The sequence below is a fragment of the Tachysurus fulvidraco genome, chromosome 5 (genome assembly GCF_022655615.1).
Source record: "Tachysurus fulvidraco isolate hzauxx_2018 chromosome 5, HZAU_PFXX_2.0, whole genome shotgun sequence".
Taxonomy (NCBI): Eukaryota; Metazoa; Chordata; class Actinopteri; order Siluriformes; family Bagridae; genus Tachysurus; species Tachysurus fulvidraco.
In genome coordinates this window covers 27,746,505-27,760,122 of record NC_062522.1, presented here as the reverse complement: position 1 = coordinate 27,760,122, position 13,618 = coordinate 27,746,505, and the positions used below count along the sequence as shown (strand labels likewise).

The 13,618-nt window shown below is 35.6% G+C and overlaps 2 protein-coding genes across 5 annotated transcripts in view; one reads left to right on the top strand and one right to left on the bottom strand.

Annotated features, from left to right (window-relative positions):
• The first annotated feature begins 839 nt into the window (after positions 1 to 839).
• Positions 840 to 2,180, top strand: rprmb (reprimo, TP53 dependent G2 arrest mediator candidate b). Its single transcript, XM_027133403.2, has one exon. The coding sequence runs from the start codon at positions 1,008 to 1,010 to the stop codon at positions 1,302 to 1,304; it is 297 nt and encodes a 98-aa protein (XP_026989204.2). The 5' UTR covers positions 840 to 1,007; the 3' UTR covers positions 1,305 to 2,180.
• Positions 2,181 to 3,804: 1,624 nt separating this feature from the next.
• fmnl2b (formin-like 2b) overlaps positions 3,805 to 13,618 on the bottom strand; it is a 32,411-nt gene continuing 22,597 nt past the window's right edge. For 2 of the 4 annotated variants that reach the window (XM_027133539.2, XM_027133540.2), the window contains 3 exons: positions 9,031 to 9,084; positions 8,182 to 8,320; positions 3,805 to 5,348 (listed from right to left, as the gene is read on the bottom strand). In XM_027133539.2, the coding sequence (XP_026989340.2) occupies positions 5,255 to 5,348; positions 8,182 to 8,320; positions 9,031 to 9,084 (287 nt within the window). In that variant the 3' untranslated portion in view covers positions 3,805 to 5,254. Of the gene's footprint in view, positions 5,349 to 6,449; positions 6,529 to 8,181; positions 8,321 to 9,030; positions 9,085 to 13,618 lie in introns of all 4 variants that reach the window. The other 2 variants (XR_007140585.1, XR_003438534.2) reach the window with 2 other exon arrangements.

The following is a 13,618-nucleotide window of genomic DNA, read 5'->3' as shown; positions in this document are numbered from 1 at the left end:
ATGAACATGCACCATTATGAACATGCACCAATTCAGGAACATGCACCATTATGAACATGCACCAATTCATGAACATGCACCATTATTGAATTCAAGAACCATGCTTTGTCTTTGATTAAAACTGACTCAGTATAATTGGTTTAGAAGTTGAGGTGTAACCTGCAAAGCTATCTAAGGCTTCCAAGTCTGTCCTAAAATGGTATTCTTTTATAAAATAGGTGAAGTGCTTGATTGCCATCTACAGGAAAATTGGGTGGTGTTCTTCTTTGTCTCTCTGGATAACAGATCTTTCTCCAGGCTTTGTAGTTGTTCTTTAGTTTAGTTTTTGGAAGATGATGATCTACCCTGAAATATTCCTGTTGACATTTACAGCATTTAGCAGATGCCCTTATCCAGAGCGACTTAATGTACCTTTTTTCCCCCTTTCATTTTATACAACTGAGCATTAAGGGACTTGCTCAGGGGCCCAGCATTGGCAGCTTGGTGGAAAAGGGAATTGAACTCACAACCTTGTGAATGGTAGCCCAACACCTTAACCACTAGGCTACAACTCTTGACCTTGAGTATTTTTATTCACTCTTATTACTATGTATTCTGCAAAGAACTGTTGGCTTTGATCATAGCAGTGTTTAACCACTGAAATTAGTTTTTTCTTTCGCCCCTTTCCCATTTTGTCCTGTCTTTTTATCAATAGTGACGGTCTTTGCTTATTGTGCTATTGTCCCCTGTGATAGTTTGGCTCCTGTGTGTCCCCTGCCTTGTGCACCGAGTCCCTGGCGTGGGCTTCAGGTGGGTAAGGTGGCTGTTAGATTTTTGCTATAGGGGGCGATATTTGCACATATGTGCAGAGACTAAAACTCTATTTAAACAAGTCATACAGATGCGTTGTCATCCAGAATGGGCACACATTTCGCCGCTGCTGGTTTCTTGCACGAGCTCTTCATTACTAATTCCGCCAAGCCTCGATAAGTTTCTAAGAAGCAACTTTCTAATTAAGCAACGCCAGAATGAACTGGACGGCGTTTAACGACACAGACGGAGGTTTCCACACCGGGAGCACGGAGACTTTCCACACGTGCTGCGGCACGAACTCCGGCTTTGGGCGTAGCGGCGCGCACGAGCGCGGCTCCTTCGCCCCGAACGTGGTGCAGGTCGCCGTGATGTGCGTGCTCGCGCTCACCGTCGTCTTCGGCATCTTCTTCTTAGGCTGTAACCTGCTTATAAAATCTGTGGGAATGATCAACTTCCTTGTCACGGATAGAAGATACTCCAAGGACGTCGAGGTGGTTATAGTGAACTCGTAGTGGAGAGACTGGGATTTGTACATGCTGATGTTGAGCTCTCATATGGAAGCTTGTGATCCTGCTTGGAAATCTTATCAACACTGTTTGAACTTGCATGCTGGTGAACAAAGAAGAAAGAACTTTATAACCCCTTCATCTGAAAGGACCACCTACACTGAGAAAATGACATGAGGTTCTTCGGAGTTAATTATTCTCCATTAGCTTATTTATTAAGAACTGAAGAAGATGGAAAAAAAAATAAAATAAAATAAAACATAAAACAAAAAAACAAAAACAAAAACAAAACCTGATCATACAGCACTTGTAGTGGGTCAGTTTGTACTTCTTAAATGTGTTCTTAATTTTGGCTGGAATAGAGTAATTCTTGACTCCACAGTAATAACATTTTAGCTTTGCTAAAAGATGATGAGGATGATGATGATGATGATTATTATTATTCTTAGTACTGGAAAGACAAATTAGATTATTCATTTAAATTTCCCATCATGTCTGGTAATTTGCATCCCGTAGGCTACATTTTATGTAATTGTTATTTAACTTCTAATATAATTATTTCTTATTTGAAATTCTACTAATTCTACTATATGAAAACTCCAGTCATTTTTACTTCACAATTAACCGACTATATAATAAGTAATCGGATTGTTGTCCCAACAGCGTTGTATATTTTTTTAGCATTCTACTGTAACACTTCACTTATATGAACTCATTTTTCAATGGTTTCACTTTCAAAGAAATCATATAATACATGTGTAATCTGTTAAATTGCCAGATTGTTGTGTAAATTCTTAAACCTGCAAATTGGCTCTTTCTTTTCTGTAATATGTAATAGTTGTGTTCTCTCCTTGCATTTGTGATTACAGTGATTCACTATCACTTCACTGTGGTTTCTTTGTCGTCGTTGCAGTTAATGAGGTCATAGAATGAAGGGAAATTAACTTGGATGTTAAATAAAATTAGCGGCCACAGAAACTGGCCAAATACAATTATGTGTCTGGAATGATCAGAAATGAACATTGTGTCATAGGATGGATTATAGCTAAGAATAAATCAATACTGAGGTAAATACTAGTAAACACTATTTGAATTAAAGTGCACCAATAAATTTACAGGTGGTGTCAATGACAATATATATACGGCTATTAGGAAGAAGGAAACTTTCCAGATCGCAGGTGTATGACGTACATACTATAGTCCAAACATGATTGTGTGAAATTACACTGAAACAATGACAAAAAGTACATCTTTTGGGCCTATTTTATCAAAAATCAACAGAATGCCTTTACAAATACTTCAGCATATGAAGAAAAAAGATTAATTGCCTTCACTAACCTATATTTTCTATGTGGCTATCCTCAGGAAGGGAAGCTGGAGATTGAATACTGTAATCTCTGACCATGTCTAATGTCTTTTTCTGTTGTGGTTGTTCCAACTCAAGGTTTAATGCAGGTGTTTCTGCTCACTGCAAATGTAAGAGCGCTTACTTGAGTTACTATAGACTTTCTATCAGTTCAGACCAGGCTCTCTGATCTGTCTCATCAGCATGGTCTTTCAGCCTGCAGACCCTCTACACCTTTACACACAGGGTGATTTCAGTCCACCATTAGTAATGGCTGTGTCACATAAACAGATGTAAACAGGAGACAGTTAGTTAGTATTTAGAAATGGACACTCACATCTGCCCCCACAAAGGAGAAGGTTTATATTCAAGTGTGTGTATAAGTTTGACTTTATGTGTTTCACTGCTATGGAAATTCTTTATGCAGTAAAACTAAGGACAATTGAACACAACTCAGTTACAATAAAATTTCAAATCTCTCACTTGTTATTTTTTAAGTTTTAACCAAGCCTGACTAATTATGTGTCTAAAATTGTTTTTAGCATTTATCCAGAGCAACGTACAAAAGTTTAAGTCTCATTAGAAGACTAGAAGTATTGAACTATCTTAAAGTGTGCTGGACAATAAATGATGAGATATTTCCAAGACTTCATTAACGACCCACAAACAACCTCCAGAACTCATCTGTCTTTACAGAAGTTAAGCAAACACAATTATCTCCAGGAAAGTAAACTGTAACCTAATAAGTAAAGTTTAACAACTATTTATTATTATTTCAATTTCATTCATAAATGTTTTCCTCTTTTTCATTTTTGTGTCAGTTTCTGTGTTTCTAATACAATGCAATAGTCTCAGTATTTAAACAGTATTTATAGTTGTATATAGTTTCAATATGTTAAAAATAATGTTTTTTTGGTTTGTTTTTTTTTGACATATAAAACTTTTTTGGGGGAAATTGTGAGGGTGGTCACAATGTTTTATAAAACCTAATATATCGATTAATCTCTCACTACAACCAAGTCTCTGGTAACAATCTCCATAATAACCAAGAAAATAAACCCACACCAACTTCTATTACTAGTCCGCTGTTTGTCTTGTGGCGTATCGTATAACTGGATGTTACTAATGATGTCATAAATTCCTAAAAATGAGACAACACGATTACTTGGAAATGTGTGTTTATTGGCATTTTGTTCTTTTATACATGAATTTAAAGAGAATGAGAGATGATACACAACCTAAGTACTGAATCAGTCATTTTCATATCCCTGAGTGGTCCACAGGAATAACACCACAAAACAAAACAAAAAGAAAAACCACGATATCTTGTCAGAAGATTTAGTTTAGTCGGTGAGAGTTTGAGGAACTTTTGAATGTAAGAACTAACAAATAATATACTAAATGTCTAACATATAAATCTTACATAGCACAATAATAACATCAATAAAAATATTATCACAGGCTATGATAGAAGTCCCCAAATTATACAGAACAAATCCTCTGAACGATACTAGATACTAGATGAACGAACAAAATATACTGTACATCACTCGTATGTGAAACATTTAGCATGTTTATGGCTTATATGGTCCTCGTAACATGGGGGAGACGAGCTTGAAGTGTTTGGAATGAAATCTCACAAGATTAAATCCCACATGTAAATTCCTTATTTTACTTTTAATCTCAGTTTAGTAGCCTGTGGTTTTGATCATTCCTGGTCACACAGAAAAGGTTCAGGGTGTCCTTTCTGGGCTGCTGCAAAAATGAGACATCAATATTTAGAATAACTAAACATTACTAAGTCTCTGCGTCAACCAAGTGGTGAATTAGCTACTTTATTTTCAAACAGAAAACTCTTGTTGAAAGTGAATCATTTCAAAACAGGTTAAATCACCATATCTTTCAACAGCAGTATTGAATATTTATTTCATTAAAAGAATGTTTGCCTTAATAAAACACAAAAGGTGTCTGAGGAATTTATTCATTACAGACTATTAAGTTGTTTAATTGTAATTGTATAAACTTTTACAATTTTATCTGAACACTGTACATACTATACACCATACAAGATTATATTGTTTATTATAGATTATATATTATATATCCATTTCTACCATGAATTGTTTGCATATGAAATGTGTATAAAATATGTATAAAAAACTCTATTGGGAAGCTGATTGCTATACAAAAAACAACAACAAAAAAACAAAGTTAGCTCTGATGCATTCCAGATGTAATGAATAGAACATTACTGCTGCGACATTGAGTTACTCTTAAAAAAAAAATTAACACAAATGATAAAACATTATTTTGTACTCATAATAACCTAGAACAAATTATTTCTCTGATGTTTTTTTTATAATGTCTAAAGGGCAACATTCCAGTTCTTCTAAATGTGTGGTACATAAGCAGGTTTCATACACTTTCAGCATTGTGTATACAACCATCCCTTGATAATTAAAGTTCTTTTATTATTCAAAGCCAGATTCATATTCCAATAAATAACAGGAGCTTTGCACCCTCACTATTTTTTTTATTACCCATATTTGCCTGATGATCATGAAGATAAGGTGAGGACAGTGTCCTAGGCGATGGTATGTGTGGGTAGGTCCTAAATAAGACACCAGAAGAAAGCGAGTCCGGCCACAATGCCATTGAGTATAGCCATGCTGTAGCCCATATGGAAGGAGTGGCCAGTCATTTGCCTGCAAACCAGACACACACAGACACAACACATTAATTATATACACTCTATAACTCAGCATAGGCCTGAAGCTCTCTGTTTTGCCCTCCATTATGGAGGTGAACTAAAAACAAAACATACCAGGACATGACATGAATCATCACTTGTATCAGTCCTACAGTGGACATGTAGAATGTGTGGTCAGGCTTTTATAAACCCACAAGCCTAGGAAAAGTCATTAACGAGTATTGTGGCATCCCGTGATAGGGCACTCCGTTTCCATAATAGCCAATTTACCTGATGCTTTTAGAGGAGTAAGATTTGTCTGGTGCTCTATTAGAACTTAAAAACATAAGTGCTATCTGTAAATGCTTTTCTAATGGGCTTTGATTTAATCTCATTTAGCCAACTGCAATTCACAATCGTTGTAAACCAGTTTCTGTGTTGTTTAGTTGTGTTATCCCAACTGAAGAAATAAAAAAACAACTGAATTGATACCCATTTTATTTTTTAGCTCTTCATCTGAGGAAGAACTCAAATCATATCATAACGATAATGGTGGAATTTGTCCAAGATTATGTGGACTATATGGACTTCTGCAACAATATTTAGCTTCCTCGGACCGAGAACCTGATTCTGTTTGTAAGACATTATATTCTCCTTGTTATCATCTCTTTCCAGATTGAGCAAAGATGTGGTTTCTTTCAACCTGTATCAACTGCAGTGTAAGTCAGTCAAGCTTCAACATATCAATCTGACTTGCTGTTTCTGAAAGAAATACAACGATATGGAATCAAACCACAACTTTAACTGTAAAAATAATTTCACTCACCGTGACGGATTTATTTTATAAACTCAACTATTTAAGTATTCAAATATTAAGCTTGTTATTTAAATAAGAGCCACGTGCAATGAACCTCCTGGTTATTAAACCAAAACCCTGACGTCTGACATACCACTGCATTTACATACTGTGAGGTGCGAATAAACCCAATTCATTCATCACAACTGAATTTCTCCACATGGTCAGGAAAAGGACAGACTTTTGTTTTAGACAGACCACTTTGTGTCTCTAGATCAGTCAGTATATGTATGTCTTGTGTAGTTTTTACTGCACTCTCACCAATGTGGCCCAGGTTTGATACCTGGGCAGTGAATCACTGAGGGGTTGACTGTGTCAGTAAGGGAATCCAGCATAAAACCTGTACCAAATCAAAATATGTGGATCAGGTGATTCACTGTGGTGACCCTGAACAGGGAGTAGATGAAGGACTACAACAACATACACATACATATACACACACACACTAATATATATATATATATAAAATGTATAAAAAATAACAAAACAAGAAAGGCACATGGTTTTCTGCCCTGTTAGTTAACTGTATTAATTCACAATTCACATGACCCAGAAACATAGTTCTTATGACTGGTCATTAACTTTTCACTCAGTAGAATGTTACATGCCTATTTCCAGGTCTACCGAATGTGAATTGGTGTACAGGAACACGAGAGGACATGAGCATGCATTTGCTATTGTGTGAAACCAAGGTCCGGGTCAATCAATAGCGATCCATCAGGCTGGTCAATAAGCTGTTGCATGTAGGCTGGTTCAGGTCTGGCATAAGAGGGACAGAGGTGTGTGATTATATAACTCGCTCACATGGCGACAGTTTGACCCTGCAGCTCATCATCATCCCCACAGACATAATCAATGTTCTAATACTGTAACAGCCAATCAAGGGCAGGCTCATGGCTTTAGTGTCAAGCAATGTAAAAAAAACACATTTGTTGTCACATTTGGAACACGGCTGTCATATCTGAGCTGGCTGTATACAGAGACTCCAGAAATGAGACTCCATGCCTCATTACTAAAATGACCTATAATCCTGAAGCGGACAAAACAGCACAACAATCACCATCCTTTAATCTTTAATCCACAGCATCCCAAGGAGGTTTGTTATTTTTCTCCTTTCTCGCACAGCATTTCCAGCAGGTTAAGCTTTTGGTCAAGAAGAACTCTCGTTCCTGGTTTGAGAAACCAGGTTTCATCAATCTTACCTTTACCTTTCGACAAACTTTTAAGCTTTAACACAACATTTTTTACATCAGATTTTTAAAGGAACACATATGCTCTGCTTTGGAAAAAAACGGTTCTAGAAGCCGAGCCCTGGCTGTCACAGGGGTTGCAAAGTCCCCCAAAACAGCAAATCTGCATACAAGACAAGAAACTGAGGTGTACAGGGAAACACCAGGCCTCGTTTAAAATATGTTAAGCCGCGTGACTGAGCTGACTGAGCTTTACTCTCAACATTTAACATGAACATCACAACATTGACATTCTTGTTGAATGGGATGTGATAAGATCGGATTGGATTTTTATGGAAGAGAAATTATGAGCGATGTCAGAAGCACCATGATCCGCAATACCATTGTCCTAGTTAGGGCAAGTCTGGTCTAAATGTTCTGCTCTCAACGAGTACATCATGTCTCATTTAACTCCACATTTCACTCAAGTCTACATAAAAACAGCACTTCAATTTAAACAATAAAAAAACCTAGCTGTAAAAATAGACCTGAATCAGAGGTGCCACCAGATTATAATACTCGTGTGGTCTTTAGCTGCATTTATTCTATTCTTCAGTACAATCATGTTTTATTGCTTAGACTTATTGCCTTAATTACTAGATAGAATGATTTAGATTGAGTATGCTCAAAGCACGTAGTATTAATGAAAACCATTTACATTGTGAAATCTCATGAGAACGTTGCCACTGATGGGAACTAGAACTAGTATTAAATTGAATGGGCTTAACGTATTTGTGTTAAGGTGCTTGGCCAACTGAATATACCTGAATTTGGCTGGAGAAAGTGGTGTGGACATCCCCCCGGACATCCCAGGCTCAAATGAGTCAAAGTAGGTTAGAGTCCAGGAGAAGCTGCAACACAACACTCCAGCCAAGGTGGAGAGAACCAACATACTCCAAAAGCCTGGAAATAAATACAAAAGTAGACACATATTTGTCTAAATCATACGGAATGAGGACTGGCTTTGTTGGGATGACAAGTTGTGCCTGCTAGTCTCATGTGCAGTATAGCAGCATTGACCTGTTGTTAATGATGTTGTTTATGAGTGTAGCAATGGAAATGTTCAGAAATCTAAATGTTCAAACTTCTACATAAAACCACAATATAACCATATGAGTGTTGTTCAGAATAATACATATTTTTAATATTATGTCAATTTCTGAAAATTAAACTGTATTCATTTAGTACTGGTTACTAGAGTATAGTGTAAAGCATCCATATTAGCATAAATTATGTGTTAACTTCCATTATTAAGCATTTAATAAAGCTGTGTTTTATCTGAGCAGATTTTCTGTCTGACTGTCTGTTGAAAAGTAGTAATAACAAAATAAATGAGAAACCAGTATCAGGGAACATCAGGAAAACATAAATCATCTGTTTAGTCAAATTTGGTCACAATTGTGATTTTGAACATCAAGAAAAACTTTTTGATTTGTGACACTTTGACAGAATCACATTAATTCATCAGAATAATTCTCACACTGGAAATGTGTTCACCTGTACTTTATTGTGGCTTAGCATTGTGAATGTAGTGTAAATGTTAACAAGCTTGCAAAAAAAAAAAAAAAAAAACACCAAAAATACAAACAATAAAGCTGGTGACCTGTACCTACCTAGAAGCCTTACTTCTGTCCCATCTTCAGTGGTAACTCTCTCTGCCCGAAGATCTTGAGAACAAAAATAGTATATAATTGAATAAAACCACAATTATGTGCAATACAAAGATGTTTACAGTAATGTCCCCTTGGCTACAAATACTGTACATCATTTCTCTTTCTGTCATAATATTTATGTCTACTGCTTATTGCTTTTTAGTATATCAGAGGTCGCGATACGGGTACAAAGTAATAGTTTTAAGATTTCTACCTAGGTAGATGTTTCACACATAAAATCATAAAGCATAGATTTTAAATTGATGATAAACATTAAATCAGGATCTGCTTATATAGCCAAGAGTGCTGTATTATCCTCTACTAATACTTTTTTTGTTCTAAAAAGTGCTGGTATGAATATCAGCAATAAACAAACACATTTATTGAGGGAATAATGATGGAAAAATCCGGAAGACAAAAAGTTATTAAGCCCTGAACTGCAAGATATTTTGACATTTTTCTTATTGTTGAATGAAATACATTCTTTAACATTATATGTATATGTGTCAGCTGAATTACATCTGACTTTTTTTTAATTAAAATACAGAATAAAACGTATAAGAGAATACAATCAAATTAATATAATATTTTGGTCTCGTCATCTACAGTCTACATCAATCAAACATAGGTCATAATACATGAACATTAATTCCATAACAGAAAAAATAGTACATTTCTAGATATTGTGAAGCCTTGATGTCGATATCAGTCCCTGCATTATTGCAAAAACCGATACCGTGATAACGATTTAACAGTCGATATACCGTCACGCCATACACTATACAGTCATATAAACGACCTGTTGCGCTTGGTGTGAGTAAATAAAGCAGTCAAACCATGTTATACGAGGTCTTACCTTTTAAAATGACATACAGGAAGGAAGAGAGTACAGCAATAAATGACACAACGACCAAACAGCACAGCATGGAGCAGACACGAGCTGGCCACTGGCTCTTCCAGTACCTCAGCACCGGAGACTTAAAGCGCTGAAACCGAGACTTAACTCGGTCCAACCTGCTTTCATCTGAAGTCGTGTACAATGTAGCTCGACGTGTGGCATCGTTTGTATCAATATTATCATCTTCATCCCCTGAAAACGCGTCCGGACCCCGGAAACTCATCCGCATGGTTTCTTCCAAAAGTTTCCCTTTTAACTCTGCTAACTAACTTAGCCTTCTAGCTAGCTCGTTGCTAACAACGCTAACGTCTCATAAAGGTAATCTTACTAAAACCTGTGAATCAGTAAAAAACAAAAAAAATCGGTCTAAAATCATTACAATAGCGTGAAAATTTTTATTGTTTTTAAGATTCAAACTGTTATTTGCTTTCAAAACATCGCGGTTCACACTTCCGCAGCCACGATAAGTCCCGCCTACTCCCATATCTGTCAAATCCGAAGCGCTCCATTGGATAAAATGACTGTCATTCAAACTAGAGTCTAAACTGCGTATAAATCTTTCCGTGCGAGTGAGGAATGTTTCAGTGTGCAAACAAGTTACAAGAGTACTGACGTGTTTGTTCCTGTTTCATAAAATAATGTGAAGGAGGATCATTATCCCTATTTTTTTTAAACCACGCTTGTTTTTTTTTCCCTGAAGAGCGACGAATAAGAAGTATTTCTGTGGTTGCCAAACACTTCTGTATAGAGATGTGGATAATTATGTGATAATATAATAGATGATGTTAATATATTGAGTAATGTTAATTTCTGCATGCGACAGCAATCTCAAATGTCTTGAGTAAGTGATGGGATGAGAAGACAGGGGTGTGGTTAAGGTGTTTACTACTGGCCAGATGGTCATGAGCTCGAATCCCAGCTCCACCAAGCTACCACTGCTGGGCCCCTGAGCAAGGCCCTTAACCCTTAATTACTCAGTGAAAAAGAGTGAGTATTAAAAAAAAACCCACTACCCCATTCCCCTCTTTTTTTCTCTTTTTCAACTTTTTCCACCCCTTTTCCTTCTTCTTTCCCCCTCCAGGCAGTCCTTTTCCCCTGGCTTTAGACTAGTGGTTAAGGTGTTGAACTACTGACCAGAAGGTCAGGAGTTCGAATCCCAGCTCCACCAAGCTGCTACTGCTGGGGCCCTGAGCAAGGACCTTTACCCTCAGTTGTATAAATTGAAATAAATTCTAGGTCACTCTGGATAAGGGTGTCTGCTAAATGCCGTAAATGTAAATATAAACATAAACCATTTCATATAATAAACATCTAGGCTTGAATAAATGACCCTTTTTTCTTCAGCCAGAACTGAAGAACTGTATGCAGAACTGTATCACGAATAGCTAGAAATACCATTTGATTGCAAAGCCTATAGGGGTCTGTTAAGCTGAAAATCAAAAATGAATTTCACCTTTCAGCATGATAATGACCATATCAAATTAACAGAAGAAAAAAGAAAAAACAAACAAAAGAACATCAATGTTTCTGAATGACGTAGCCAGAGCTCAGACCTGAATCCAACTAAAAATCTGTTTTATATAGATCTTTGCTGATAGACTTTCACTCAAAAAGAATGAGTTACATAATAAACTCAGACATGTTTCAACAATGTAGTATTTAGGATTGTGTATTATATGTAAAGTCATTTTTTGACATCACAAAAACCTGCCTTTTTTAACAGAGGTGTCTTTACTGTTTATATCCATTGCAGAGATTAAAAATATTACAGAAAATTATATTTGAATTATTTTTCAGTCATTTGTCCTATTAAACACCCAGTTCACTTTATTCTAATAGTAATTATTGTACTTAAAAATGGTAAGTAATATTTAATAGTAGTGTTAATACTTTTATTAGTGTTTTATGTCTTTATTTATAAAAAGCAAACATATTTGCAAGTGTTTTGCATGCGTGTCTAAATGATCTTTGCTTATTAAGAAATCCAGATGAGTTATATAGTCAGTTTCTCTGGCGTCATTACACTGCTGCCATCTGCTGGTTACAATCTGTTACTGCTAATATATTTACAGGTTCTACAGCACATAATGCACCCACAACAATTTAAAATATAACTTTACTACTTAAATTACAGACAGCAGTAAAGCATGAGTTGAGCCTGCTTAGTTTAGCAAAGATTTGAATGTACTACACACGGGCAGAAGATGATGTAGGTTGGTCATTGTCAAAAAATAAAAAAAAAATAAAAAAGGTTCTCAACTTTCCTACTATTTTGTATGAAATTTAAGGATTAAAGATTTTAGGAGAAATTGTAAGTGTAAGTGAGTAAGTGTAGGTTTAATACTCAATGGATGGAGTAAATGGTGCATTGACTTCACTACACTGATGCTGACTAATTGTGAACTATTTATTATGTTTCTTTAACATGCCATTGGATGGCTTCATCAGACATCAAACTATTCCCCCGGTTTATGACCGTGTCTGAGCGAGGTTTGTCAGTTTAACACCTTAAAAAGATTTCTCTGTAATGGTGCCATCCTCACTGGGAGGAACCCATCCAACAGAAGAGCAGGCAATGCCAGGAGTGTACATGCTGTTCTAAGGCATGCGTGAAGTAGCTGTCATAGAAGAAAAGTGCATCTATATTGTGCATCTATATTCTGAGGCATTGAACAATTGCATAGAAGTGATCAGATGTCACCTTCTCACAGTACAAGAATCAAGATCACGCAGCATTCCTGTATAACCACCAAACCCCAAACTGTTTGTTAAACCCCAAACTGAATTACATTCCAGTCTACAGTAAATCTCCCCTTCTTTTATTCGCCTCTCGCTCCCAGCTCCTTTCAAAGTTCCGTGCTGGAATTTTATTTTGATTCTATTTTATTTGTCATAAAGACATCTACTTAGGGAAGAGCTGTATTGATTTATGTGATTTAATCATATGCATTCATATGCTGTACTTGTATTCTTTTCTTTTGTTGTTCATTTTGTAGTATTTGATGTCTGTATTGTTTTTAATGTTCTGTCAATTTATTTTTCCTCTTTTCTACAGTTAATTCCATTTGAATTTATATATTTTGACTTATTATTACTTATACATTTATTACTATTCTATTACTGTTTTTACTGTTCTATACGGAAGCGTATTGCATTCAATTGAGGAAAAAAAATCTACTCTGTTTTTCTGAATTAACGACTTAATTATCTCAGAATTATGAGATCATTTTTCATGCATAAAAAGTTTTTTGCTCTGTTTTTCTGAATTAACGACTTAATTATCTCAAAATTATGAGATAATATTTCATGAATTAATTTTTTTGCTGTTTTTCTGAATTAATGACTTAATTATCTCAAAATTATGAGAATTTTTTCATAATTAATGAATTAATGAGATCCCTCAAAATCCTGCCAGGAGCTCTATTTTAGGTGGATTGCATGGAAGTAAACATGTCTTTCAAGTTTAAGGGATCTCGTTAATTCAGAAAAACAGAGCAAAATATTTTTTTTCATGAAGATTATTCTCATAATTCTGAGATAATTAAGTCGTTAATTCAGAAAAACAGAGCAAAAAACTTTTTTGCATGAAAAAGTATCTCATAATTCTGAGATAATTAAGTCGTTAAGTCAGAAAAACAGAGTACATTATTT

Excerpts from the sequence above, each read along its gene's own strand:
- rprmb (XM_027133403.2), top strand. The coding sequence starts at position 1,008 with ATGAACTGGACGGCGTTTAACGACACAGACGGAGGTTTCCACACCGGG.